General features: G+C 41.8%; 2 protein-coding genes and 1 long non-coding RNA gene across 3 annotated transcripts in view; all 3 read left to right on the top strand.

The window, feature by feature from the left end:
• LOC137340892 (uncharacterized) overlaps window positions 1-5,019 on the top strand; it is a 54,978-nt gene extending 49,959 nt beyond the window's left edge. Inside the window, exons 51-55 of the mRNA XM_068003694.1 lie at window positions 1,619-1,789; window positions 1,971-2,108; window positions 3,040-3,089; window positions 3,845-3,965; window positions 4,855-5,019. Of these exons, the coding sequence (XP_067859795.1) occupies window positions 1,619-1,789; window positions 1,971-2,108; window positions 3,040-3,089; window positions 3,845-3,965; window positions 4,855-5,019 (645 nt within the window). The remainder of the gene's footprint in view (window positions 1-1,618; window positions 1,790-1,970; window positions 2,109-3,039; window positions 3,090-3,844; window positions 3,966-4,854) is intronic.
• A 759-nt stretch (window positions 5,020-5,778) lies between these two features.
• Window positions 5,779-8,758, top strand: LOC137340841 (uncharacterized). The gene is made up of 3 exons (XR_010966878.1): window positions 5,779-5,893; window positions 7,689-7,879; window positions 8,671-8,758. It is a non-coding gene; the product is annotated as an uncharacterized lncRNA (long non-coding RNA).
• Window positions 8,759-9,296: 538 nt separating this feature from the next.
• LOC137340890 (uncharacterized) overlaps window positions 9,297-27,658 on the top strand; it is a 191,980-nt gene continuing 173,618 nt past the window's right edge. Inside the window, exons 1-24 of the mRNA XM_068003693.1 lie at window positions 9,297-9,317; window positions 9,460-9,580; window positions 10,347-10,525; window positions 11,034-11,180; window positions 11,619-11,746; window positions 12,322-12,455; window positions 13,553-13,647; window positions 14,416-14,575; window positions 15,840-15,859; window positions 16,132-16,153; window positions 16,254-16,281; window positions 16,560-16,641; window positions 16,892-17,059; window positions 18,042-18,253; window positions 19,944-20,038; window positions 20,233-20,360; window positions 21,048-21,203; window positions 22,466-22,665; window positions 23,076-23,164; window positions 23,609-23,742; window positions 24,229-24,353; window positions 25,118-25,295; window positions 25,394-25,606; window positions 27,487-27,657. Of these exons, the coding sequence (XP_067859794.1) occupies window positions 9,297-9,317; window positions 9,460-9,580; window positions 10,347-10,525; window positions 11,034-11,180; window positions 11,619-11,746; window positions 12,322-12,455; window positions 13,553-13,647; window positions 14,416-14,575; window positions 15,840-15,859; window positions 16,132-16,153; window positions 16,254-16,281; window positions 16,560-16,641; window positions 16,892-17,059; window positions 18,042-18,253; window positions 19,944-20,038; window positions 20,233-20,360; window positions 21,048-21,203; window positions 22,466-22,665; window positions 23,076-23,164; window positions 23,609-23,742; window positions 24,229-24,353; window positions 25,118-25,295; window positions 25,394-25,606; window positions 27,487-27,657 (3,006 nt within the window). The remainder of the gene's footprint in view (window positions 9,318-9,459; window positions 9,581-10,346; window positions 10,526-11,033; window positions 11,181-11,618; window positions 11,747-12,321; window positions 12,456-13,552; window positions 13,648-14,415; window positions 14,576-15,839; window positions 15,860-16,131; window positions 16,154-16,253; window positions 16,282-16,559; window positions 16,642-16,891; window positions 17,060-18,041; window positions 18,254-19,943; window positions 20,039-20,232; window positions 20,361-21,047; window positions 21,204-22,465; window positions 22,666-23,075; window positions 23,165-23,608; window positions 23,743-24,228; window positions 24,354-25,117; window positions 25,296-25,393; window positions 25,607-27,486; window position 27,658) is intronic.

The following is a 27,658-nucleotide window of genomic DNA, read 5'->3' as shown; positions in this document are numbered from 1 at the left end:
ACTCTATGATTCACTGGCATGTAAAGAACACTGCCATAGTAACCATATTGGGAATCCTCGAGTGCATACAAATCTGGTGTAAAAGCCCTGTGAGAGTTAGGTGTAGAAGCAGGGCCAGCCTGATGCAGTGGATTTGATATGTTTGGGGATGGGCGAAGAGTATCAAAGAACAGGAAGGGAGACACATTCTCCTTGTTTTCATCAAATCTAGGTTGACATAATTGTTCGGGCAGAATTTTATGTGTGTGTTGCAGATGGAGGTCTGAGAAGAGTGGGGGAGACATGACAACTTTCAGATCATTGTCATCTTAAAGATCTTTTTTTTGACATTGCCTCTGCGAAAATGGCTGATACCAGATTTATTCTCAATCCAAAACTCACGTCTTTGACAAGTCCAATTGAATTCGCGAATTTTAAATATTACATTTGAAACAGGTGTCCAGAGTTACCCAGGATGTCCTTTATACTGAGTACATTATTACATGAGTTCCAATGATCCGCAGCACTATGCAACTGTCCTTATTGATCCAGGTTCATGTGAGCAATTCAACTTTAAGCCAAGTGTGGAGAGGTGAAGCCAAGTGAAGTGACTGCAAAATATTTTTTTTATTTCTCATTACCTTCTCTGTGCTCAATTGTGTGGGTATTGGGACAAATTTTTAATCTCAGTGTCATGCTAAAAAAAGTGGAAAACAGAATTAACCATAGAATCATAGAAATTCATGGCACAGAAGGAGGTTATTCGGCCCATTGTGTCTGTGCCGGCCGAAAAAGAGCTATTCAGCCTAATCCCACTTTCCAGCTCTTGGTCCATCGCCTTGTAGGTTCCGGCACTTCAAGTGCATATCCAAGTACTTTTTAAATGAGTTGAGGGTTTCTGCCTCGACCACCCTTTCAGGCAGTGAGTTCTAGATCCCCACCACCCTCTGGGTGAAAAAAAATCTCCTCATCTCCCCTCTAATCCTTCTACCAATTACTTTAAATTTATGCCCTCTGGTTATTGACCTCTCTGCTAAGGGAACTAGGTCCTTCCTATCCACTCTATCTAGGCCCCTCATAATTTTATACACCTCAATTAAATCTCTCCTCAACCCTCATGTTCCTAAGAAAACAACAAACATCCAGTCTTTCCTCATAGCTAAAATTCTCCAGTCCTGGCAACATCCTCGTAAATCTCCTCTGTACCCTCTCTAGTACAATCACATCTTTCCTGTAATGTGACCAGAACTGTACGCAGTATTGCAGCTGTGACGAAACTAGTGTTTTATACAGTTCTTGCATAACATCCCTGCTCTTACATTCTATGCCTCATCGACCCTCCTTGTTACCTCCTCAAAAAATTGAGTCAAGTTAGTCAGACACGACTTTCCCTTAACAAATCCATGTTGACTGTCCTTGATTAATCCGTGCCTTTCTAAAGGACAATTAATACTGTCCCTCAGAATGGCTTCTAATAATTTCCCCACCACTGAGGTTAGACCGACTGGCCTGTAATTACTCAGTCTATTCCTTTCTCCGTTTTTAAACAATGGTACAACGTTAGCAGTCCTTCAGCACCACGCCTGTAGCCAGTGACACCTACTCACAGCTTTTGATTCATCTTCTGCTTTTAAACTAGGTCAGTAGCACAAAGAATCTGCTGGGCCTGGGAAGCTTGGTGTCTGGTATTCCAAGCGGTGTGTTCCAAGGCATTGATCCTGCACTGTTCATCCGTATCATCTCCAACCCGACATTTGTTGAGAATATTGGAGCAGCACCACAACCTATACGAGTGATCTGTGTTCTGCAGGTGAGTGGCATGGGATGTATATATCAATGGTATCAGAAATTAATCTAAAATCTAATTTGTTTCCTACTGCTGCTGATATTTCTATAATAGTCTTGTCTGACGACTGTTATCATCTCCATGTACTGCTTGCAGAGTGTTGTATGTTCTGATTTCAGTCATATTCTGTTTCATTCTAACTCAGGTGTTGCGGAATGTAAATGACCCTGTAACAACAGTAAAGAACATTCCATCTGTTCTAGCCAAAGAGGTCCCACCTGTGCTGTTAAATTCAAACCTAAACCTCAATGACGTCAACAACAAACAGTGGGTTCCCAGTCAGGTAAATGATTCTATTGTTTGTAACTCAAAGCTAATGCCTGGAAAGACTGTGGGGTCGATTTTAACCCCCCTCGCCCAGCGAGAATGGTGCGTGGGAGGGGTTAAGATCAGGCCGAGTCCACTTACCGGCCTGAGGCCGAAATTTTCCCGCCCGGCGAATGATTATCTTCAGCGATTTTGAAGTCGGCCAAAGATCCCACTGCAGGCCAGCGAGGGCCTAATTTAGATTTAATAGTCGTGGTCCAATGACGTCGTTGGTGGCGTGACGGCTTTTTAACTTCTGGATTCAGGAGGCCCGCACGAGGCCAACCCAGATAGCCGAACCATGTCGGATGGACCCGACTGGCCAGAAAAGGCCAGGTAAGTTCAAAAAAATTACTTTTCTGTGAAATCCTTGTGGGCCAGGAGGAACAGGAGTGCTCCCCCACAAAGAGTCCTTGGGCTTCACCAGCCCCGGCCTTGCATCTCCTTCTTGGTGATGGCATCGGCTGCCAAAGCCCTTGCCCACGCTAACTTTATGCCAAGGACCGTTCCCTTGGGTCCCCAGTGTCCTAAGGCTCCCAACTCGACTCTTGTTCCCGCCTGCCTGCGCTGACGTCAAGTCTGCCGGTTTCGGGAGGGAGACTGTCCTGGATTATTTAAATGAGGCCCAGGAGTTAAAGTGGCCCGAGCCTCACGCTGAGATCCCCATCGGGGTTTCCCTCCTGCCCGGACCCTGCCTATCCTGAAGGCGCCCCTCCACCCCTGTTAAAATTGACCCCAATGATTCCGCTGCAATTGGCAAATGTACATTAATTCGAAGATTTACACCAAATTTTAAAAACAGACTTGATCAAGCGTGCTGTCCCAGAAACCAGTGAGATTGTGTTAATGTAAAAGCAGTCTGTAACTCCATTGCGTATATTAATGATTTAAATGCTTTTGTCCCACAGTCTGCTGTGTTCTTTGAAAATGTGGTCAGAAAGAACAACAATTTTAAGAAGTAAGCAATAATCTTTTACAACCTATCTGGTTCTCTGCCTTCTATCTTCTGAATATCTATATCACCATCTTTGTAATTTAGTTTAGTTTGAGCAATGATATACAATCTGTAGAGCAAAAATATGTTTTTCCAAGGAACTGAGTTATAGTTTGTTTAAATCAGTAATTAAACCTGTTGTAAATGGAATGCTGTCACCATATTTCACAAAGCAATGTTTACCAGCTGAATATTTTGTCCAATTCAGTGACAATGACTATTTCTGGGTCCCAGCATTGGGAGTTCCAATTGATTAACGTGTCCCCTATAATCATTAGAATCCAAATGTTCCTGTTTATACCAGCTCTGAACTGCAAAATCAAGATTTCAGCCACATTTAGCCCACATTAGGCTGCAGCAGAACTTGCATCTAGTGGCAGCTGAAATGATGACGTCGAGTTGGACGATTTGGCCCATGTCAGAGTTTCTGATTGATAACTTCCCTAAAATAGGATAATGCAAGTGTGAAAGCCCTGATCCCATGGCTCAGACCCTCATGGTTGTTAAATTAGGCCCAGTATATCCCAGTGATAAGAGGGGTAAAATGTAATAAAGTCTAGGTGTAGTCACTTAGTGGTTGTTGTGAAAATTTAGTAAAGTCTAGATACAATCATTCAATGGGTGATTGTGATACAAATATAAATGGTGTAGAGATTGTGAAAACAGGTTTGAAAGTGAGGTGTTTAGAAATGAATTAATGATGCCGTTATTTGTTTCAGATTCTCACCCTCTGTCCTACAAGGCTTCAGTTGTGGTGCAGTGAAGACCCTGAATTTTACGACATTCATTCAACTTGTTCAAGCAATGAAGGGTAAAGGGGCCATGCTTGATGAAAGTCAGGTGAGATCATTCACAAAAATCCACTGGAGGAAGGTTTGATTCATTGTCCATTACTGCAGGTGGATTGGGTTGAATGTAAAAGTAAAAGAGTATATTTTGCAAATTAAATGTCATGAATGTGAGATCCGAGGGGACTTGTTCACCTCTGTGTTTAAATTCATGATATGAGCTCTGAGCAGCAAAGGTCAATGCTGGCAGCAAATTTTGTTAAATCCACCCTACAATGTCAATACAAGGGTAGTACGTGATAAACTGGCACAGTTGACTTCGAACATTTGAGTGAGGTGCAGCACCTTACAGCATGGACATTTGACATTGTAAGATCCCAATTCAACTACCTAACTGCAAGATTGACTTGAGTTCAAAAAAAATGTGATCGCTTCCCGACTTGATATTCAAGTAAACTCTGGCCAATTTTCAAAGAACTCAACTGTGAGTGAAAGTCTGAAATGTAGCTGAGTTAAGTCACAAGGGGATTGCATGAGTTAATACTCAACACGTGGAGGTGAAATGTTGTTTTTTGCAACGTGGCTAATTCTTCTATTTTCTGCTGCTCACCAGCCTCAAAGAAAGCCACCACATAACCAAGTACATGCAACAAAAGACAACATGGTGTACTAAGGAACACCGCCAAGAAAACGCATTTTGTTTCTAACTGAGCATTTTAGAATTGATTAATATCACAATTCAAATCCAGTATTACTAAAGCATCCACATGTTCAAAGCTGGACTGAAAGTAGCTCATTTGTAATGCTTGGGACCAAAACACATCGGATATAATCTGACCCTTGTAACTTTTTAAGGACTGTCAAAAATTGTCCTGTTTTGTAGGTCTTGTTGGCTTCTTGTTTTTCTGTCCTCAATATGAATTTGTTGCCTCTCTTTTCAGTTGAGCTGTATGTCTGCAAGACTAACTTCTAATGGAATTCCATCAGCTATGGACACCTTCCCTGTGGATGTTCTGCTGTTTTTCAAGTATGTCATATTTCATCTGATATTTCTTCAGAATTGTTTTGTTGAATGGAGCATTGATAATGTTCACCAAAATCTGTAGAGACCTGTCAGTGCTTTAACTTGTGACTTCCTTAGGGATGTAACTGGAGCACTTTGAGCAAAAGTGTTATTGTTTTCGCATGATTGTGACCTATTGGAAAATGTTAAGAAGACTTGAGCTCAATAGACTGTTCATGTAATAATTTAGACCATTTCCCAAAAGCATATGATTTCCTCCCATGTCCTGGTAGTTTAGAAAATCGTTCACTTTCGCTGAAACCATGAATGAAATAGAGAAATGAAGTAAGAGTGAAAAGGGATAAGAAAGAAATTCTTGGAGAATATGCACATCCCCAGCAGCAGGGCAGGCAATTAATGGGGAGATTACCGAGTTGTACTAACACCCGGCAGCCAGGAGCAGATTACTTACACCGTCTGTTTTACCACTGTTTGTGTATGATGTTTGGTAATAAAGGTATATGCCTCTGGGACACCTATTGGAAAAAATACCTTATAGAATGGGTCAGGAGGAAAACAAAAGAAAATCATAGAATGTTGGTTAGTTTGAGTTTGACTCAACCAGCAAGCTTTTTCAATTTTAATATTTAGCTCTTTCCATGTGGATATAAAACAATAAATTAATGTTAAAAAATGAGATGACGTGAAGGCAGTGGCAGGGATTGTGACTATTGTTCTCAGCGTCTTCAGGGAGAAGAGAAGAGAAAAGTGGGACTTCAGAAGTTGCCAATAAATCTGTTGATCATCCTTAATGTAATCTGAATGTATCTCTTGTTTCACTTTTTAGCTCTGCAGATTTCAGAACATCTTCCAACTGCCAAACATTCTTCAAATTAGTTGGACAATCAAACATTCATATCTTCCGAAAAGGATCAGCAAGAAGACAAAATATATTGAATGATGCCAGAACTTGTTTGGTAAGAATAATGTGCTCAGCAGGTACAAGCTAGGGATTGATGAAACCAGCATCCTGGGCAGCACTGATGATGGTGAAAAGGAGCTTCACTCCTCTAGCCAATCAGACATTGACACAAATGAAGGCTTACCAGGAATGTCTCATCATTCCACCTTCATATGAGAATGACAAGTGAGGAGGGAGCTTCAAGAGCCAGTACTCCAATACAAACCTAAGTGATATGCATGGTCAGAATAAATTGCTGATAATTCAGTTCTCGGGTATCAGCTCTGTTTGTTGGGTGATCTTTCTTCACTCTATTTACCATAGCTACGTCCTTTCAAAAATGGTCAGTCATCACTATGAATTTTGATCATTGGTGCATTGTTTAGAATATAAGAATTTGAGAATTTGTGAATTAGTAAAGGTTGTTATGTCATTATATCAGTGAAATAAAATGTCTTTATTGGCCACAACTGCAGGAGGCTGTGCTTACGAAGTGGGCATTAATATCATGATATTGAACATCATCGAAGTTCTAAGCTTTCAAATATTCTGATAGACTGCAGGAAATAGTCCCTTTCTTTGAGATTCCCAGCCTGTAATAAAACATTTCTGAATCACGCTTCATTGTCCCCAATATTTACGAGGGTGCGGAAAGGGTTTGCAGGAGAGAAACCCGGAAATGTCAGCGATGCGGAGGTCCAGGTGAATTTATTGGCAGGACCTCAATCATTTTTTTTTACATAGTTTCCTGCCCGGCAGCTGGCCAGATTGACAGGTTGTCAGTAGAAGGCTGCAGCCAGGGACTGTTGGGGATGGTCCCTGGCAACCAGGAAACATCACAGGTTGGTGGTGTGGGGGATAGTCGGACCAGAAATCGGGAGGGAGGGAGGAGGGACCGGGAAACATTGCGGGTTAATGGCGGCGGGGGGAGTCGGGCTGGCAATCGGGAGGGAGGGCGGACCGAGAGACGTTTACATGTTTGGATGGCCAGGGTGGCGGGGGGTGGGATCTGATCGCTGATGAAGATTTGCTTGTGAATCCGGGGGGAAGCACTTCCGCTCCTCCTGCCCACAAAACGTGCCGGAATAGTACTTACTTGCTGGATCCTGCTGGCCCCACCTCCCTTTAGCTGCTCAATTTTCAATCCCCCCGCCCCCGACCCACTCCTGCCTGTTATTGGCGGGGATGGGGGTTAAAAGTACCCCCATTGTCTTTGTTTAACAGGCTACGTATGTTGCATCTTGTTTCATCTTAAAGTTGTGGGTTTAAGTCCCAAATTAGGACATGAACATATAATCAATACTGACACTTATTCCTGCATTGTGGGAGGTGCTGTCGTTAACGTGCAAACAGGCCCTCTCTGCCTGTTTGTCTGACCTGAATCTGCAAATTCGTTCCCATGTTCGCCCTCAAAACAACAATGACCACTCTTCCAAAGAATTCTTTGGGATAACATAAATACAAGATCTTTCCTCTTTTACGCTTCACTTCTATTATACTTGATTGGAAAAGAGGTTTTTTTCATCAAAACTGCCGAGTTAATGGCATGACAAGGACTGAATGCTGCACTGTTCATCAGTGGCAAAATATTTTGGGAGCCATTCAAATGAAGGTACAACCTGAGCCTAAAATGAAGCTCAAGACCAGATGAAGATTTCTCAAATTTTCTTGATATTGTCACTGAATAATGGCATTGTTATTTCATGCAACGTTGTAGTCGTCAAGTGGTACAGATCAACTGAGTTTCAATTGTGTGCAAAAAACCATATTCTACTGCTGAATTAATGTTGCTAATTTTGCCAAAAATTCAGGGAATTAATGGCAGGAATCTGACGAAGGAGAGTGTTACAGTACTGGGTGGATTGGTCTGTGACCTCGAGGGATCCATTATCACTGAATCTGATATTTCCATTTTGGACGCACTAAAGAAGTGCACCTCATATAGAGAGGATCAGAAAAGGGCAATTGAAGCGCTGCTTATCAGTGGAGCCACCAAATACGGGTAAGTGTGAAATGTTCATATATTTCCATTCAGATTACACAGGGCTGCTTAATTTCATGCTTCATTGCTTCTTGTAATACTGTGAACCTTTGATGGGGAATGTGGATACTGTCTATACAACAATCCCCGTGTACACCAATCAGCCCGGTCGAAGCCGGTGATTTGAAATAACAAGCGATTTGGGCCTAAAATCTGCCATCTTCTAGCAAGGGGAGGAGCAAGCATGCTTAGGAAGAACAGTTGACTGGAACTATGGTTTCCATAGCTTTCCACCACTGGGGCCTTCTGTACCTCATGTCTGGATCTGTTGTTGTCTAATTTATAGAGATTAATTGTCATAATTAGTCAAGAGCTCCATCATTGTTGTATCATGCGACTACCAGGATGGCAGGAGGCGAACGAGATGAATCTTGGTGTTTCTTTGATGAGCAATTGCTATGTTCCTAAGCACTCTACTGCCTGGTCCAGTAGCCAGCAGCCAGAGGAAGGGTAGTTATACGTGTGTGAGAAGGGTCCTTCTTCATTTTGGAATCTTTCCTTCCTTCCCAGCCCACTTGGGAAAATCCCTGTATATTTCCATGGGAATGATTTTGAAAGTCAGGTGAGTTTTGGGTGTTGGACTTGGGGAATTTAAAATTACTAAGTGTAATTCAGAAAAGCTTGAGGATTAATATTTAGAGGATTTTCGTTGCAGATTATTTTCCGTTGGAACACGGGTACATATGGGTTGGAGCACTAAACTGTCACTTATAGCAATGTATTCTTTAACTCAGTTTGTTTTTTGTCTGTAGTGCTCCTTCATCGTGGTCGTCATCTACAGTGCATGATCTCGGAAACCTTCCTTTGACTTTGAACTACACATGGAGTCAAGTAAACAGGGTATGCTTTACTCGGTTGAAAATCAGTTCAGATAGCTAAATTTGTGAGACAATAATCCTGTTAAATCCCTTAGCTAGACAAGAAGAGACTCTTCAGTTAAAGCTTTTTCTTGAGAAACACTAAATGATTCAAATCCCATGTGATCAACGTAAATCTTCACTTTTTATTTGATCACAAGACTGTCATCCACGTAGAAATGAGTTCCAGTTTGAAATCACATTGACATTTGTGGTGACTTTATTAACATTGATGATGATACTGGCCAGTCCATGACTGACCTGTAATGTGGATATGGTCCTTTTGTTGACTGAACCTTGATACTTGGCGACCCAGAATTGGATATGAAAATGTATTGCTTTCTAAATCTTTGTAGTTTTCATTAGAATCCGGTGAGGTCCATTCAGAACTCTAAAGCAGAGCTGCTTTTATCTGTGCTTGTGTTCTTCTTTTTCCAACATGCTTATTACTGAAGGCTCAATTTGAATTTGGGATTTTGAAGAGTGGGATTTGTACATTACATGGCAAACTTCCCTTAGTCATGCAGCCACCATACTTTCCAGTATAACACTGATGTTGTCTGGCAAATGTTTTCATCAGTGAAGAATGTTTTCTTGCAAATGTTGCTGCTAGCATATCAGGAAGTGTGCAATTAGATATTTTTTGGTGAAATTCTTCAGCTTTTCACATTTTATCCCATACAGCTTGTCCTTAACGAAGCTCTCCCAAGATTTATCAAGAAAACAAAAAGATTGAGACCACCAAGTGATGTGCTGGTATTCATAAATCAGCTCAATTTACGAGGAAACTCAAATAATACAGCAAGTATGTAATCAATACCTTTTTTATATTAATTCTCGGGGTGTGTGTGTCACTGTCAAGGCAGCAATTATTGCTCATCCCTAGTTCTCCTTGAGAAGGTGGTGGTGAGCCGTCTTCTTGATCCGCTGCAGTCCATGTGGTGAAGGTCATCGCACAGTGCTGTTAGTTTGGAAGTTTCCAATATTCTATGTATGTAGAGCATATCTCATCAATGAGAGGACAGGGCTGGCCTTTTATGAATGTGATACAGCCTCAGTTCATGAGCATTAATGGAATGAGAAGACTATAATCAACTTTCAACCCATCAGGTTGTTCAATACATTTGATCAATGGGACACAATTCCTTTCATGTTTAGGATCAGAATCTATCCTTCTGAGTAAACAAAGAGTCAAACTTATCATCTATTCCGTGACAAGAACAGTTGAAAATTGAACAGCATGTTTGTGTGCGGTAAACAGTAATCTACTAATGGGCACATGCAGTATACAGTGTCTACAGAGATCCCATGTAGCTTTGTGTTGAGTACCCACTGTTTCTCAGTTGACAGAGTGAAGTAACCTGTAGTTGTTTTCACTGTATACAGCAAATGGCAAAGAGATGCTAAAATGTCCTTTGTCAACTACAGATCTGTAATGTCACCAGTGTCCTCTTTCTCCAGCAGTTCAAAAATCCATGAATGGCCTTGTAAAAATGGGCATTTTTGATATTTTGAGAGCAAGATTACCAGCAAACTGAGAAATTAGAACTAATAGAAGTTTGTATTTCCAGCGTGTACAGTGGGACAGATAGTAGCAGAAGACATTAATGACCTGACACCTGCAATCTATGATGCGGCCCAGTTAGACCTCTGTTTGGGTGATCTTGTGCTGAAAAATAATGTCCTCCAACTGGGAAGTCTTGTCTTTGATCCTACTCAGCTGGACGTTCTGAAAAAGAGACTATTACAGGTATGTAAGCTTGATGTGAAGACAGAAAGAAGAAATTTGCATTTAGATAGTGCTTTTCACTGCCACAGGACATCCCACGACGCTTTACAACAAATTAAGTACTTCGAAGTGCAGTGACGCTATAACGCAGGTAAACGTGACAACCACTTTGCACAAAGGAAGATATTACAAATAGCAATGAGATAAGTGACCAGATAGTTTGTTTTAGTGACGTTGGTAGAGGAATACATACTGGCCAGGACCCCAGGAGACCTCCCCTGCGCTTCTTCAAACAATGTCCTGGGATTTTTTACATCCACCTGAGAGGCAGACTAGGCCTAATTTAACCCCTTATCTGAAGTCAGCACCTCTGACAGTGCTGAACCCCCTCACCATTGCACTGAAGGATCAGCCTAGATTATATGCTCAAATATTTTAGATCGGAAAAGGAATTGAAGCTGGATTTAAATGCTGGAAATGACTGCTAATAAAATGACTGAATTTTATTATTTTGGATTTTCTGAAACAGATTTACCCCAAAGGTCTACCAGAAAACCAGATTCAACTGCTGGGGAACATATCCACTGTGTTTAATGCAACAGAAGTCAGCAGCTGGAATATCACTCAAGTTGAAACACTTTCCATGTTAATGATGCAACAGCTGGAAAACACAACGGTACTGAAACCAGGAGAATATTAATGTAAAAATATTGGTATCTGCAGACATGAGGGGAATCGATCCTGAATGAAATCTGGAATTTGTGCTCTGAAAAGTTTAAGACCCTCAGTCTTTCCTTGAATCATGGGTCTTCTTGGGTCAGTGTTAATGAAAGGCTCTTTTGAAGCAGCTGCAAGCTGTTGGGTACAGTGTGTAATTCCTGGGAATGGGCAATGATGCAGTGCAAATTTAATGAAAATGATATGTGGGGTGGAATTAAAAGGTTTTATTGATTGATATTTTCAAATCGAAAATAGTACAATTGTAGGAATTTTATTAAAATATTGTTTAGGAATAAATTTGGGGAAATATGAGCATCAAGATGGAGCATCTTAAATTATAGGTCCTTCTATGTAACAATGAGTTATAAACTGTGCTTTAAATCCCTTTCTACAGGTTAAATCCATCATTACAAGATACTTCGAGTTTGATGGTATTCTGAATGCAGTTTCTTTGAAAGCTATTGGTGGAGCCAACTTATGTACTCTGGATGAAGAGCAGCTGATGACGATTTCAAACTTGACGTAAGTGTCGCATCTTTTCATTGCTAGTTTCCTGATGAGTGAAATGTGGCCATTTCCAACAGAACCAAAGTTAGTCCATCAAGTGACTCGGTGCAATGTAATCATGAAGGAAACAATGATGAGGCGACACCTGGTAGAACAACTTCACAGCTCACAGAATCCTCTCACTGGCTCAAACACTTCTGCTGTTTGGACATTGAACTTTTCTAGCATGCATTTGCCACAGGTCTGTACCCAGTCCAAGCAGCTGTTCTTTGAATGTGAGCCGAGACAGTGAGTGAACAGGCTATTTGACTATGGAAAGCATCACCTCAGAGGCGAATCCTGCCCTCCCCTGAAGTCTCCAGGTGAATACACATGCCCTTTCTAACATGAGTCACTGAATTGATATTTTCAGTCAAAGTATGAATTCGGCTGGTAGATATGATTGTGAGTGTGGCACATCTGACACTTTACCACATACTGCCAAAGAATGGGTCGAGCTATTTGGGCTGGAAAGTACAGATCCACGTCCTTTGCCTTGTGCAGTTGCAGAAGTGCGAACCAAAATTGACACTGTAACCTTTCTCCCACAGGGATGCAGGAGCTCTGGATCTTTCTGCGTGCACACAATCGAAGAAAAACTTACTTTACAGGCAGGCACTCTCTGCACTGGACTCTCAGCAAAGTAACCCAATCCCCTACTTTCATCTGATAAAGGTTTACGTTGGTAAGTAAAATGAGGCTTTTCTTTGCTCAGCCAGGTGTCTTGCCTTACAAGGAAACCCATCATCATGTTGCAGGTTTCAATCTAAACTTTTGAGATGCCCACAGGTAAAGTTTCTGTCTGTCTGATCTGGAGTTCACACTCTCTCACTGCAGGGATACCCACTACTTACCTAAGTTCAGAGGCTCAGATTGGCAAGGTTCAAGGAGCATCAAGTGTGTGCAGAAATATTGCTGCAGTTTAACCAGCTGTGATATTTAACACCGTTCGTTTTGATGTGTGTTAATTGTTGATGAGTTGATTATATTTGTATTTAAATGTTGATCCAATTATGTTACAATTTGATAAAGTTTGCAGAAATAACCAGTTAAAACTCCAATGTATTACATCATGATGAACGCTGTTAGATAAGTAACAATGGCAGAAAAGCAACAATGGCAGAAGAATGATTTCACTGGAATTTTTGTTTCTCTCTGAAGTTGATAGAGCTGGAATTCCAGGAGCCTCACTCCACCATTAGGAGTGCATTGGAGCAGGACTCCTGTCTTAGAAGGGCATTGAACCAGTCCCAAATCCTGGCGATCAGGTCATTGTAATATGTGGGGCAGGCTATCCACACCTGTCGAGGGGCGACAGAGGTCCCTGACCCAATTGCTGGATGGGAAACCTGAGCAGCCCTATGCCACTCCAATGGAGAAACCAGATGCCGTCTTGCATCAATTACCTCAGTTGTGCAATGTCTTTGGGAACTGTGGAAGGTCCAGTATGTAACCCAAGCCTGCTCCCACCAAGCATGCGATCCACTGGCCCTTAGATTGGAGTGCTGAGTGGAAGTTCTGAAGCAGCCCCAGAACACTCACAAACTGCTACTTGGACATGGGGAGGGCCAGCAGATGCGTCACCATTAAAAAATGTTCCAAGTAGTAAACGGGGCAGTATCCATAGAAATGGTCCAAGGGTTCGCTCCTATTTCCTGGGCCTCCTCTCCCCCCGGCACAAGTGTCCATTTACTCCCTCACCCTACTCTCAAATTTGGCCCGCAATGTTTGGAACTTGCTAAGCTGGAGTGGGCAGGTAAAAAATGTCTCTGTTTTATTCAGGTGGTGCCCCAGCTGATGATCTTAGGTCTCTTGCAAACAATAAGGTTAACATGGACTTTGCAACGTTCAAGGGTTTGGATCCTGAAGAAGTTAAGGTATGTACAGTCTGATTATGATGTTCTGGTTGCATTAGTATGGCAGTGGTTCCAGTTTCTTTATCTCACATCTCACCCTGAGCACATGGACTGTACACTGTAACCCTGAAACAGTGCTGCTGATTGGTAGCTTGTTATTGAAGAATTGACCATCAGTGATAGAAATGTGGAGAGAGTAATTGTGTCTGGTCTTACATGATTGAAAAAATAATTAATGGCAAAGCTGCAAAACCCACAGTAAATACTACACACTGTAGAATTCTAAATAATAGACATTTTAGACAAAGAATACAGAGGACACTGGGCATGTGGTTGAAATGATATTGTAAATTGTGAGAACAAAGGTCAAGTGACTTGTTTTCTGGATGAACTGCTCACGCAAAACAGGGCAGTGTGGTTTTTAGTCTCCTTATTGAAAGATGGGATGAGCACATGTGAGGGCACATGTGAGAGATGGCTTATCTCGATGAAAGCAGAAGGGAATGCTGTTGTTATGCCCTCAAGTAATGCAATCATGTAATTAGATATTGGGCACTACACGTACACTCCTGAACATAAAAAGTGTGGACCACTTACTGGGTTGACCAGCATCACTGAGCACTTGAAAATGATCCGATATACTGCAAATTGATCAATAGTTCAAATCCAACACACCCAGTCCCATCCCAATCTTGATTTCATGTTGTCAAGTCAATAAAGGGCAAGCTTCTGATAAGATGTGAAAGCTGATATGTTGTGCTCATTCATCAAATGGTTTTTCTGTTTCAGAAACTGAATGCCCAGAATCTGATTGACTTGCTTGGATTTAACCTTCAAGCTCTTCAAAGTGGAGTGAATGAAACTGTAGTGATCATTTGGGTGGCTTCACACACACAGTCTGAAGTGAGGAGACTTGGGTTGACTGGAGGAATTCCAGATAATTCATCAGGTAATTACCTCTCTAAAACCTGAATGTACCATCCTCCAATATCAGTTGTATTTTGTTTCGTACACGAAAACCTCCGTGACATTTTCAACATAACTTCTAGTTGATAACAGTTCTGCGCTTTTGGTTTTATTGTCATTTTGTACTAATTTCAGACAAAGCACTTTGATTATAATGTAATAGCCGGATTCCATAGGATTAGCACAGGAAAGGCAGTGGCAGGTGCTTTAAGCGGATATCATTCACTGCCAGGCCCGGCCACTTTACAGGACAGTACGTCTCAAACACCATGGGCTCAATTTTGAAATGATGCTGGGTTGAAATGATGCTGGGGGAGTGAAGGTGTGCGTAGCAAACCCGAATATAAAAAAATCTTAACTTTTCCGACGCGATCGCGATGTAATTGATGATGATTTAAGTTCATTCTGGGTTTCGCGCCCGGCAGCCAGTCTGATTGACAGGCTGGCTGCCAACAGGAGCTGCAACTCCTGGGGACGGGGGAGAGAAAGAGAGAGAGTGAGACATCATCCGGTGATGGAACCGAAGATTGGGGTGGGGAAAGGGGACGATCGGGGTGGGGAGAGGAGAAGATCGGGGGGGCTGGGGAGAGAGGGGAAGATCGGTGGGGAGAGAGTGGATGATCGCGGGGAAGAGGGGGGTATCGGAGAGGCACATCGGGGGCTGTGAGGGATATCGGTGAGGGGGACATCGGAGCAGGGTGCAAAGGTAGGTTGATTTTGTGTTTTAACTTGGTGCAATGGTTTTTTATTGAATTTATGTTGTTTATTTTTGCCTGATTCGGCCTTTCATGCCTGGTTTCACGAGGCGTGAATTGGAAGCTGTGAGAAAGCCGCCCAGGTAAGTTAAAAATCGTTCTAACTACCTAATATGTCACAAGTAAAGTATCTTAAGTACTTCAATGAAGTACATTTGGTTCTTTAACTCTAATCCCGCTGGGACACAAGTGCGTCTGTGGGGAACTCGGACGTCGGCAGGTTGGAGCCGGATTCCAAACCCACTCTGCATTTTTGCATTTTGCGCAGCCCCCAACGCATCCACAATTTAAGTTTAAAATTGAGCCCCAGGTGTGGACACGTTGTATTATGGGATTGGGTGAGCCGACCAAAGGGAAAACTACACTTCAGAAATGTTTCCTCTTCCTTCTGAGATCAGTAACTGTGAGTGTAGTTTAATATAATGATGTGTGAGAATAATAACATATTATCAGGACTATCTTTCAACAATATCCATTTTTTTTAATTTTCAGAACCCCAAACTGATGACACGGTAAGACAGACTCAACACTTTGTATTTTCAAGGGGATCAATTTTCAATCCAGTTTCGAGCCCCATGTGTTTTTAAAGCCAATATTGTGGTTGAATTTCTGTATTTTTAAATTTACACAGTTGTTTATTTAAACTTGTGTGGATTATGGAAAAGCCATTAGTTTAATATTTTTTCAAAACCTACAATAATATTTACATATCTACATAGTTACAGTTATAATAAATTTAAGATTGCTCACTACTAAACCTATTATTGTGCTTTCTCTTTCTTAGCCTGGTAATACCACAGTTAATGGTGAGTGCTTTTTCCACACTGGTTTATTTATATCAGCAGATAATTTTAGTATTATAATTCCTACATTATAACAATATATTTTTTTCTACTTTTCAAACAGCGACAACATTGTGTGCAGCTGTGAACAGGTAAGAACTTGAGGAGAAAACCTTTTCTGTGTTGCTTCAGCCAACAAACGAGGCCCAGGTTCAGTGACCCTGTCAACCTTTGGTGTGTGACTTCACCTGACACTGAGGATATCCAAAGCATCTCGTGTGCATGACTTAGAAACTGTTTGAAAACTTAAAACATAACTTTGATTAGTTTCAAGTCATGTGACATGTTGAGTATTCGATTGAAATTGTTCTGTTGTTTGTTCCTCAGTGTAATGCCTTTCCTAAGAGTAGATTTATTTCTCTCCCCACAGTTCAGCTTTGAATAATTTCCTGAGTGACGTTAACATGACCCAACTCTGCAACTTCAACATTACAGACTACGCATGTGCTGAGGTAAGTTGTGTCACAGTCCAGAGTTTCACACAAGAACGCCTGTGGCAGTTTACATATAAATAAAATAAAGTCGCTGTGGAGCTGCTCCATTCTAAGACTGCATTTTAATGTTTACAATGAGCACATTCAGCAGATATATTAATCAATGCATTGATTGATGGTGGAGTGTTCCTCACTTGTTGATATTTTGCATCAGTGTACTGGGATGCCTTAACCCAACATATGATTTTGTAAATGTATTCCTTTGCAGACTGATCTGCTGCTGGCAGGTTTAAGTAGCGATGCCTTGACGGGTATATTTCACTGCTTCATTGGCCCTAAGGCTCTGAATAGGTCAGATGAAACAGCACTGACCATTTTTGTTCAGAAGCTTGACAGAACCACACTGAATGAGGCCCTGGACAAGTTCAACAACAAGGTAACTAATTATTAACCAGAAATAATTTATAGAGAAGCAAAACAATGCAAACCGCTATTTACGAGCAGTATCAACGATTTCTTTCACATTGCTGTGAAAGGAGAAATATAAAGTCTTCCTGATTTGATTGAGATACCCAAAGATGTGCAGCCTTGGCTGGCTGTCATCACATCGGCTAATGGCCAGCATGTGTTCAGGGCTGGCAGTACTCTGAAGAGAGACCACAGTGGCTGCACAATATGAAAGCTACCTTCCCTCAACATTGACTGCAGCCTCCTTAGAAGCCGATGAAATTTCCTTTCAGATTTATTAGGCTGGTTATAACTGAACCCTGTGTCAGATATTACAGCAACCAGTATGTTGGCTGCCATTCCCTACATGATGTTCTGTGTTGTAGCCAACCATTGGTGCCACATTTATGGAATGTCAGAGATGGAGCTATTCATTTTTCAGATGAATCTCTACGTCCTTCTCAGCATTGTGATAGGCATGACATTGTGCATGTTGTTGTTGCACTAACATTCTAACCTTCAAGGTAGGCCCATTGATCTCTGCCCGCATCAACCCCTCTGTTCATGCCAAGGGTGGGGTGCGGGTGTGTCTCTCCATGCCCTGTTACCTGGTGCGGGTCTCGTGTATGTGTGTGTGGCTTTGACTTTTCCTGCATCACAAGAGTGACTACATTTCAAACAGTAATTTTTTGGCAGTGAAGCTCTTTGGGATGCCCTTGCAAGTTGAAAGGTGCTATATAAATGCAATTCCATTCATTGTTATGGTGTGGAGGCTGTGTAATCTGGCTGATCCAGGTGAGAAAAGAGTGTTTTGTTCCCTACACTTGTCTGATTTCATTGCCTGATATTTTGGATTAGAAATGTTCCAATTTGCTTTTTAAGTTCTTCTGTCATGGGAAATATCAGTTTTGAAATCTGTAAAGGAAACTCTTCACTTACTGAGTTTAAACACATGTCATGGTTTGTTTCAGACCCTGAACACATCATCAATTCCCCTGATGACGAAGATCACATTCATGAATGTCCTGTGGGAGATTGTGAAGACCAATGAAAAGTTAACCAGTGCAGGTTTCCTTAGAAAATGGTTCCAGGAACGATTCAGGCCGTTCATTGCTGGCATTTCCCAGTCAGTGCTGAGCCACCTTCTGACAAGAAACATAACCTGTGATGGTTACCTGACAGTGTGAGTGAATTACTCTCTTTTACAATAATCCATTGCTGCATATTCAATTGGAAGAGCAGCCTCTATTTAAACATTTTATATTGTTAATAGTCAGGGAGCACACTTGATACTAACTGCCTTACAGGGACTGGGTGAGTTTCAAGATCCAAATTCAATGCAGTCACAAGTGAGGCTGACTGCCCTGCGGTGATTTTACAATCCTATCCCCTTTGGGACTGTCCCAGATCAGGCGTACTTCTCAGGCATTCACTCTCAACCCAAGGTCGAGGTAGCCAAATCCTAAAGACACTGACTGGGTCTGAAGGTCTGGTCTTTCTCGCCCCAAGGGAAAGGGACCACCTGAGAATATTACTGTCCTCCAGATAGCGTTTTTAGCAAGTTCCTGCCAGATTGTAATATCCCGGATATTGTGAGGGTCGGGGATTTCTCCTCAGTGATGTACCTCTTCACCAAAAGAGTGTACGGAGATGGGGTTCATGAGTTAGTGATTACAGAAGACTGCGAGACAATATATAAAAACTGTACAGAGGTTTATTGATGAAACAATTTGCAGTCGGCAGCTGGTGAGACTGGTCAATCGCAACATTAACAGTTCCTTAAAAAAGTTAAAAATTATAATTGTTAAATGTATTCAGACAGGATATCCATCAATTGTCAAGGTAGCTTTTACCTTAAATCCCTGAGTTGTAGAAGACTATAGAGTCACCTTACTCTGATAGTCGAGAGATGCTTCAGCCCTTCTAACGGAATCTAAAAAACCTCAGCTGAGCTCTCCGAATTTATACCATTTTTCCCGATTATTTCATCTTGGCTGTGAGCGTTCTTGTTGACAAGGCTCTTGTTGAATAACTTGGTTTCAATTCTTACTTATTAATATTAATCAAAACTCGTTACATTTTAGCTGACTGCTGTTTTTCTTCAGCCTATGTTCATTGTAAAGAGTTATTTCAAGTACTGGTTAAAGGTAGGTGCCCTTGAGCCAGCTGCTGTTTTCAGCTTTTTGCTTATCTGTGTTCCATTGTGTAGGGTTAGTAAGGAATGCTCTAAGGTAGGCCCTCTTGACCGTAACTGCCGTTTTCAGCTTTTTGCTTTTCTGCAAAATTTTGTCAAATGATTATTTAAAGATGTTAAAAGTTTGTTGTAAAAGGTCTTCAAATGATTATTAAAAGTAGGTTCCACTTGTCCCCAAATTCCTTCACAGACCAGTGTGTCAGTATTGCTCGGTCTAGGCCTCATGCTTTTCCTGCTGGTAATTTAGAATCCAGTAAGATAGTGGAAGAAGTGCCTCCATTGTATGAAAACTTTGCTTGACATGTGTATGCTGTATGAGCCCCAAGAATTAGATTGTTTTAGAGCTGGTCACAGACACTGAAATATTTCAGCCATGTCTATAGGCTTCTTTAGCAGCCTAATGTGTCAGAGGTTGCCTCTTGGCTGTGGAATTATACTCCAGTAAAGAGACAGACCTTCTGAAGAAGAGATGAGAAAAAAAGAGCTAAAAAACGGAGTTTTTTCAGCCCATTTTGGAACTGATCCCTGTGAGAGGTTCATCACAATGGGATTGATACTGGGATCAGCTTTCAGTTACTGACCCCAGACCTGAAGGATTCTAATATTGTTCTCCGCCAGAGGAAAGATTTCTATAGATCTGACATCTATTAAATAATACTATCAATGTTTATCTATTTAGCGTAAAAGGACTCGATCATGGATTCAGGGAGATGCCAAGTGGAACAAGAGAGACTGTGCTGAAAGTGTGGATCCTTGGTTACCTCAACACCACAGGTAGGCTAGAAAGGCAGCTGTGAACGAAGGAGAACATGAAATGAGGTTTTGGTTCTGATACTTTAATGATCAGTTATTCAATTACTCTACCTATGTTACCATGCTGCATAGTTTGGTTTTCAGATGTTTATAATTAATGAGACGTTGACACCAATGTTTGCAAATTGACGGAATATTTTCTGTTTTTCTCCCAGCATTCCCACTTCGTTGTTATGAAAACAACAGTTTTGTTCTCTACCTGAACAGCTATTTCCAAAAGTTCTCCGAGTTGCTAACTCTGACGGATGCATTTTTCCTGCTTCCTTCCAATCGTGTTGTTGAGGTAAAAACAAACCGATTGCTCTTGTGAAATGGGGTGGGTGTCTTATGTTTGCAGGTCAGTATTACTTACCTGACATTCCAGTTGCAGCTGCAATGAATCAGGCAGTTTTAGAGTGTGTCTTACCCTGGATGAAGCCCGAGAACACTGGGTCTGATTTGAACTCCCGGCAAGTTTTGGGCAGCTGGATTGCGAAGTGCGTTAGAAACTCGCCCGCTTGAGCAGAAAATAGGTCCAGGGTATTTTACCAAATAGCTTCATGGGGGAAAAAAAATATTTTCCCATCCTTCAGACTTCTGCACAATGTGCTAGTTGGTGACTGAGAGACCAGGGAAGTTACCTTTGTGCAAGCACTGTGTGACACATTTCTACAACGAGCACAGTAGTGCTGCACATTGACCAGTTCTGTTATTTTCCCTGTTGCCCTGAGAAGAAGCCCCTTATGTCCAACCAGCACCTCCCCTGGGGGTTGAGTCAGCATTGTGAACTACTCAGGACCAAGCTTGTGAGTGTGAAGCCAAGTCAAACTCGTCTGTAACACATTACAGGATAACAGGATTAACAGTGGCCGTGGTTGTCACTTATATTTTACAAGTTTAATTTGGTGGTGTCCGTGCATTCAGCTGTTTTACACAGTCTGCTTCTGGTTATTTACATGAAGTTGAGAAATTCCCTGTTGTGTTTCTACAGGTGTTGAATGTCACTGATCCCAGTGATTTGGCTGATGTGCTGAGCAGGCCTGGATTCATCAATGACAACAAGATTCTGACCACAGTGTTAATCCATATCCAACCCATCCAGAATCTGGCTATATTTACAGATGAATTCAATCAAAAAAGCCGCGATGTGAGCTGCAAATGTTATTTTCACTTTTCCGATCACAGGATGTAATGTAGATAAACTGTAGTGGTTTAAACAAAATGGTGCCTGTTACTCCGGAGCAGCCTGTGTGTGGGCTGTGATCCTCGAGTATTTATCGGAGGTCTAAGTGCCTCTTTAATCGGAAGACAAGGATGTGTGTCAATGAAGGTCTGGATGCTTTGCCTGTACATTAACAAGTGCACGTAGACAAGGTATAGCAGGGTGTGCAAGGATTGTGGAATTTTTTTTCTCTTCTGCCCATTTCTGATCCACAACATCCTCAGCTGGCAGAAATCTGGGGACCACATCAATGTTTTGAATGGTTTCCCATTGTCAAATAAAAGGGGGGAGTTTTAACCCCGAAGAACGGGTGGGTTGGGGGAGGGTGGAAAGCTAAAATGAATGCTTTTTCCAGTGGGACCACAACCCGGCTCCAATGCGCCCACTTCCGAGTTTAACAGAGGTGCGTTTGGATGCGTGCGAGTAACCTACTCGCTGGGGACAGGTCCCTAATTAGTGCAGGTGGGTGGGGAGTTATTTGAGCCATTAATGTTATTATGAGATGTTAAGCCTTTTTAAATTGATTTTAAGAAACTTTCAAATTTAACACCTCCAGCAAAAGCTGCCCGGGTCTCGTGAATCTCGCCAGTGTAATGGAGGCGAGAATGGCCAGATCCATGAGATAGGTCCCTTTATTGCACTGCTGGTGGGCCAGGAGGAACAAGAGTGCTTCCCCACGGCTCACCAAGCGTACCTTTTAAAGACCCCGCGATCAGCTGAGCACCGCCCCCCGCCCCCCCCCCGGCCCACATGATGTCTGACTTCCCCCCACCCACCATTTCCGACTTCCCCCGGCACTCTTCCCGCTTCTGAGTAAATATCGGGGCCACAGGTGCAGTGGCTGGACAAAATATCTCATCTGCAGCACTGACAGTGAGATCACACTCACACAAGAAAATTCACCAACAGTGCAGGGGTGTGGAGATGGGGAGGCTGGGGGCTATGGGGATTGTGGTGGTTACAATTTAAGCTGGTGGATCAGAATCAGAGAATGGTAATTTCATTCCCTCCAAAGCCTAACTCTGATGGTAACAAATGCTCAGTCCTAGTTTCCAGTTTCGGAAAAATAATCCTCACTAATGGATCCACTTGGTAGAATCACAGGGCAAGCTGAGGTAATCTTTATCATCATGTTACATTTGCAGTATATGGTTTTAAAACAAGACTATTTCCTTTTCCTTTTGCAGAGTAATCTGTCAGCGGCCAACCGAGCTGCCATCATAGAGGGTCTATGGCCTCAGTTTGCCAACAGCCTGCCTGCACTCAATGACACAGAGGTGGATCAATGGCTTAATGTCAGACTAACTCCATATCTTCCGTTTATCACCACCCCACTTTTGTCATCCAACATCACCCTGAGAGTGCAGTGCCTTTCCTACAGGAAAATGTAAGTACAGTCGCATCCATTCCGAATTTATCTTCACACGAGCAAATTCTAGCAATGTCCTGAGTAAATCGTTCTCCTGGATTAGTTTGCTCATTACATCAGCAGAGCGCTACAGCTGAATGATTGTAACTGTGAAACTGTCATATGGTTTGACAAAGAATATTTAATGTCCAGGTTGCTGGTGGACATCATCTATACTCAGGACAGAGGGGAAAGGAGAGAATGAGGTTCTTCAAATACACCACACACACACACACACGCACTCTCTGTCTTGAAGTTTGGGAATGGTGTACTCTTTTGCTTCTATCAATTAGTCTTCATTTCTATTGCATTGCTTTAAATTGAACTTTTCAGTAATTGAACTCGATCTGACGATGAAATTCTAAAATGTTATTAAATTTCACCTTTAGTGTGAGAACGTTGAGTGCTCGTTACAGTGACTTTACCTCGGACAAACAGAAAGAAATCTACAGTGGGATCAAAGTTTATCTACAACAAGGTGAAGTTACACTCTTTTGTTTTAAAGCCTCAGAAGTGGGTCTATTGTTACTTGCCTTAGACGAGGGAAGTAAAAATTCAGCCAAGGTTCTCACTGCTCATCGCCATCCGGGGACCTTTACTGCAAATGGTGCCTGAGTGGTTGAGCAGTGAAGACAGGACTCAGCTGATTTGTGATGCCCTCTGCAATCAAGAAGCCTGCTGACACTCGTTAAAAATTGCAGAGTAGTGCCAGGCCGCTGACACCCATGGAACTGTACCCCAGCAAGAGTCACTATCATGGGGTGGGGGGGAGAAAATTGTTTTAAATTTTGCAATAATTCTGAAGGGGGGAGGTGAGAATCCCTTTTGGCAGATAAAATTGTGAGGAATTTGTAACATGGTTTTAAAACATTTGAGACACAATTTTATTTCGGGTTAATATTAGAATTATTTTATGTAACAGGTCCCAAACCGAAATGCTATAATGTGAATGATCCAGCCCTGAACTCCACTGCTTGGTTTGCTCAATATCTGGGACTATATATGAACCAAATATCACTGGCTGATCTTCAGTCTTTCTCTGATAGTGAAACACAGGTACGTATTTTCCTTTTACTCCAAGATTGGGATGGTAAATGATTGGGTTCTCTGGGGAACTGAACTGTTCTCAAAGATCTGGTTATATGAAGGTCCGATTACATGAAAAATCTGCTCTGAATTATGTTGAAACTAATTTAATAGTTTGCTTCCTATGGGATGCAAATCCATGTTGGGTAGTGGTGCAAACCAGGAGATAGCGAATTGGCAACCCGTTTGAAGTCAATAGAAAAGAAAATTGGGCGGGGTGCGAAATGAGCTCCCTTCACGATCGCCCATTTTGTGTGACCTCCCAAAATGAATTTATACCCCTGTCAGCTTTTATGTTCGGAGTTTGGCACTAATGCCACTGTGGAGTGTTCGAATCCATGTTCACTACAATTGTGTGTCTCAGCAACACGAACCTTAACGTTTCATTGTTTAGAAAATAGAAAGAACATTACATCATTGGGTCAATATTTCTAATTTCTCCCAAACTTTGTACAGCTTCAAGAATTCACTGCAAACCCTGAAAACCTGGCACTTCTCGCAAATCTGACGTTATCCACTGAAATCTCAAAGGCCTTCCTCACGTTGCTGCTTAAAAACAATCCAAATGTTAAGGTTTCAAGGTACGCCTTTGATGGTTCATATTTTCCCAACATGAGTTGTGAAATGGGAGATTCTGTTCATAATCTTTATGGATCTGAAACAAATAGAAAGAAACTGCATTCTAAAATTGTTGGGCAGGGGTTGCGGGGAAGTAGAAGAGTGGGCACATGGGAAATGGTCCATCAGGGGCTGAAGGCTGAAGCGGGGGTGGGTGTGCAGGATGCCCGCAGGTCAGAGGACAAAGGACCGAGTGGAATTTGGAATGGGCAGCCAGTGGACAACATTGATTAATTGCTGGAAGCACGTTGAAAAAGAAGAGTTAAAAACTTAAAAGTAACATTTTTTAAAGACTTAATGGATAAAAAAAATAGCTTAAAGTTGGTGGGAGCAGATTGCTGCATAATTTCAAGGCCCAAGTCTCTATCAGCTTTATTTTATTGACTGTTCAAAGATGTAAACATTCTAGTTACTGACATCTGTGAGACAGAAAGAGGGAGAGAGAGAGAAAGAGTTCTCTTTGTAATAATTTCAGTTCTTTTTATAGATTAAAAAAAAGTTCTTTCAACTTTGAAATGAAATAAAGTATTTTTGGGGAAAACACAGGGTAAGATGGGCAATGGAGAAAATATGCAGTTTGAGATGGGAGTGGGTGATGAACCGCCATAAAATATTCTTCAACACTCTGGGAAATTATTTAAACATCTTATTTGCAACAAATCTTCCTGTAGCTCTCGGGTGCTGTTCTGAAAGATATACTAATACAATCTGTGACATCGTTTTACAGTCTGCCAAACTCCCTGGTTTGCTTCATTACCGATACTAATCTACTTCAGTCCTTGACTGCGCAGCAAGTCTTGGTTGTAATCGGAAAGATAAACCAAGTGTGTGGGCTGAACGTGCCACCTAACACAACTGCCAATGGAACGTTACCTGCAGAAGGTCCAACAGATGAACAACTGAAGGTAAGTAGGAAAGATTCGCTGCAAAAAATTGTGACTTTACTTGAAACGTATGCTCAGAAAGACATCCAGTATTAAGGCTAGTTTTGTTTCTTTTTCAGCTGTCGATAGCTTTAGTGAGCAAAATTAACAACTTTTCAGTCAGCACTTTGAATTCTTTGGGACAAACAGCTGTTGGACTATCAGTGTCACAGGTTGGAGATATTGATGGGAACACTCTGGAGCAAGCCCTGCCAAGCCTGGGTAATGTCAGAGGCTGGAACATTGGCCAGGCCAATGCAATTGTAACCAAGTTACTCAGAAATGGCTTCCAGGTAAGAGCTGAATAAATCAGAAATTAATTTAATTATATTGATAAATGGCTGAATGAAATTAATGAACGATTCATAATCTCAAAAGACAATAGCATCTGATGTGTGTTAGTTTACCAGTTTAGTGGCTGTATTTGAGATAACTGCTTTTCCAGGTTCCTGTGTGGTACATCATGCAAATGTAAAACCTTTACAGATGATGGCCGGCGCGGACACGATGGGCCGAAGGGCCTCTATCCGTGCTGTATGACTCTATGACTCTATGATTCACTGGCATGTAAAGAACACTGCCATAGTAACCATATTGGGAATCCTCGAGTGCATACAAATCTGGTGTAAAAGCCCTGTGAGAGTTAGGTGTAGAAGCAGGGCCAGCCTGATGCAGTGGATTTGATATGTTTGGGGATGGGCGAAGAGTATCAAAGAACAGGAAGGGAGACACATTCTCCTTGTTTTCATCAAATCTAGGTTGACATAATTGTTCGGGCAGAATTTTATGTGTGTGTTGCAGATGGAGGTCTGAGAAGAGTGGGGGAGACATGACAACTTTCAGATCATTGTCATCTTAAAGATCTTTTTTTTGACATTGCCTCTGCGAAAATGGCTGACACCAGATTTATTCTCAATCCAAAACTCACGTCTTTGACAAGTCCAATTGAATTCGCGAATTTTAAATATTACATTTGAAACAGGTGTCCAGAGTTACCCAGGATGTCCTTTATACTGAGTCCATCATTACATTATTACATGAGTTCCAATGATCCGCAGCACTATGCAACTGTCCTTATTGATCCAGGTTCATGTGAGCAATTCAACTTTAAGCCAAGTGTGGAGAGGTGAAGCCAAGTGAAGTGACTGCAAAATATTTTTTTTATTTCTCATTACCTTCTCTGTGCTCAATTGTGTGGGTATTGGGACAAATTTTTAATCTCAGTGTCATGCTAAAAAAAGTGGAAAACAGAATTAACCATAGAATCATAGAAATTCATGGCACAGAAGGAGGCTATTCGGCCCATTGTGTCTGTGCCGGCCGAAAAAGAGCTATTCAGCCTAATCCCACTTTCCAGCTCTTGGTCCATCGCCTTGTAGGTTCCGGCACTTCAAGTGCATATCCAAGTACTTTTTAAATACAGCAAGGGTTTCTGCCTCTACCACCCTTTCAGGCAGTGAGTTCTAGATCCCCACCACCCTCTGGGTGAAAAAAAATCTCCTCATCTCCCCTCTAATCCTTCTACCAATTACTTTAAATTTATGCCCTCTGGTTATTGACCTCTCTGCTAAGGGAACTAGGTCCTTCCTATCCACTCTATCTAGGCCCCTCATAATTTTATACACCTCAATTAAATCTCTCCTCAACCCTCATGTTCCTAAGAAAACAACAAACATCCAGTCTTTCCTCATAGCTAAAATTCTCCAGTCCTGGCAACATCCTCGTAAATCTCCTCTGTACCCTCTCTAGTACAATCACATCTTTCCTGTAATGTGACCAGAACTGTACGCAGTATTGCAGCTGTGACGAAACTAGTGTTTTATACAGTTCTTGCATAACATCCCTGCTCTTACATTCTATGCCTCATCGACCCTCCTTGTTACCTCCTCAAAAAATTGAGTCAAGTTAGTCAGACACGACTTTCCCTTAACAAATCCATGTTGACTGTCCTTGATTAATCCGTGCCTTTCTAAAGGACAATTAATACTGTCCCTCAGAATGGCTTCTAATAATTTCCCCACCACTGAGGTTAGACCGACTGGCCTGTAATTACTCAGTCTATTCCTTTCTCCGTTTTTAAACAATGGTACAACGTTAGCAGTCCTTCAGCACCACGCCTGTAGCCAGTGACACCTACTCACAGCTTTTGATTCATCTTCTGCTTTTAAACTAGGTCAGTAGCACAAAGAATCTGCTGGGCCTGGGAAGCTTGGTGTCTGGTATTCCAAGCGGTGTGTTCCAAGGCATTGATCCTGCACTGTTCATCCGTATCATCTCCAACCCGACATTTGTTGAGAATATTGGAGCAGCACCACAACCTATACGAGTGATCTGTGTTCTGCAGG

Source organism: Heptranchias perlo, chromosome 22 (assembly GCF_035084215.1).
Source record: "Heptranchias perlo isolate sHepPer1 chromosome 22, sHepPer1.hap1, whole genome shotgun sequence".
In the NCBI taxonomy this organism is placed as follows: domain Eukaryota; kingdom Metazoa; phylum Chordata; class Chondrichthyes; order Hexanchiformes; family Hexanchidae; genus Heptranchias; species Heptranchias perlo.
This window is presented reverse-complemented; position numbering and strand designations above follow the sequence as displayed.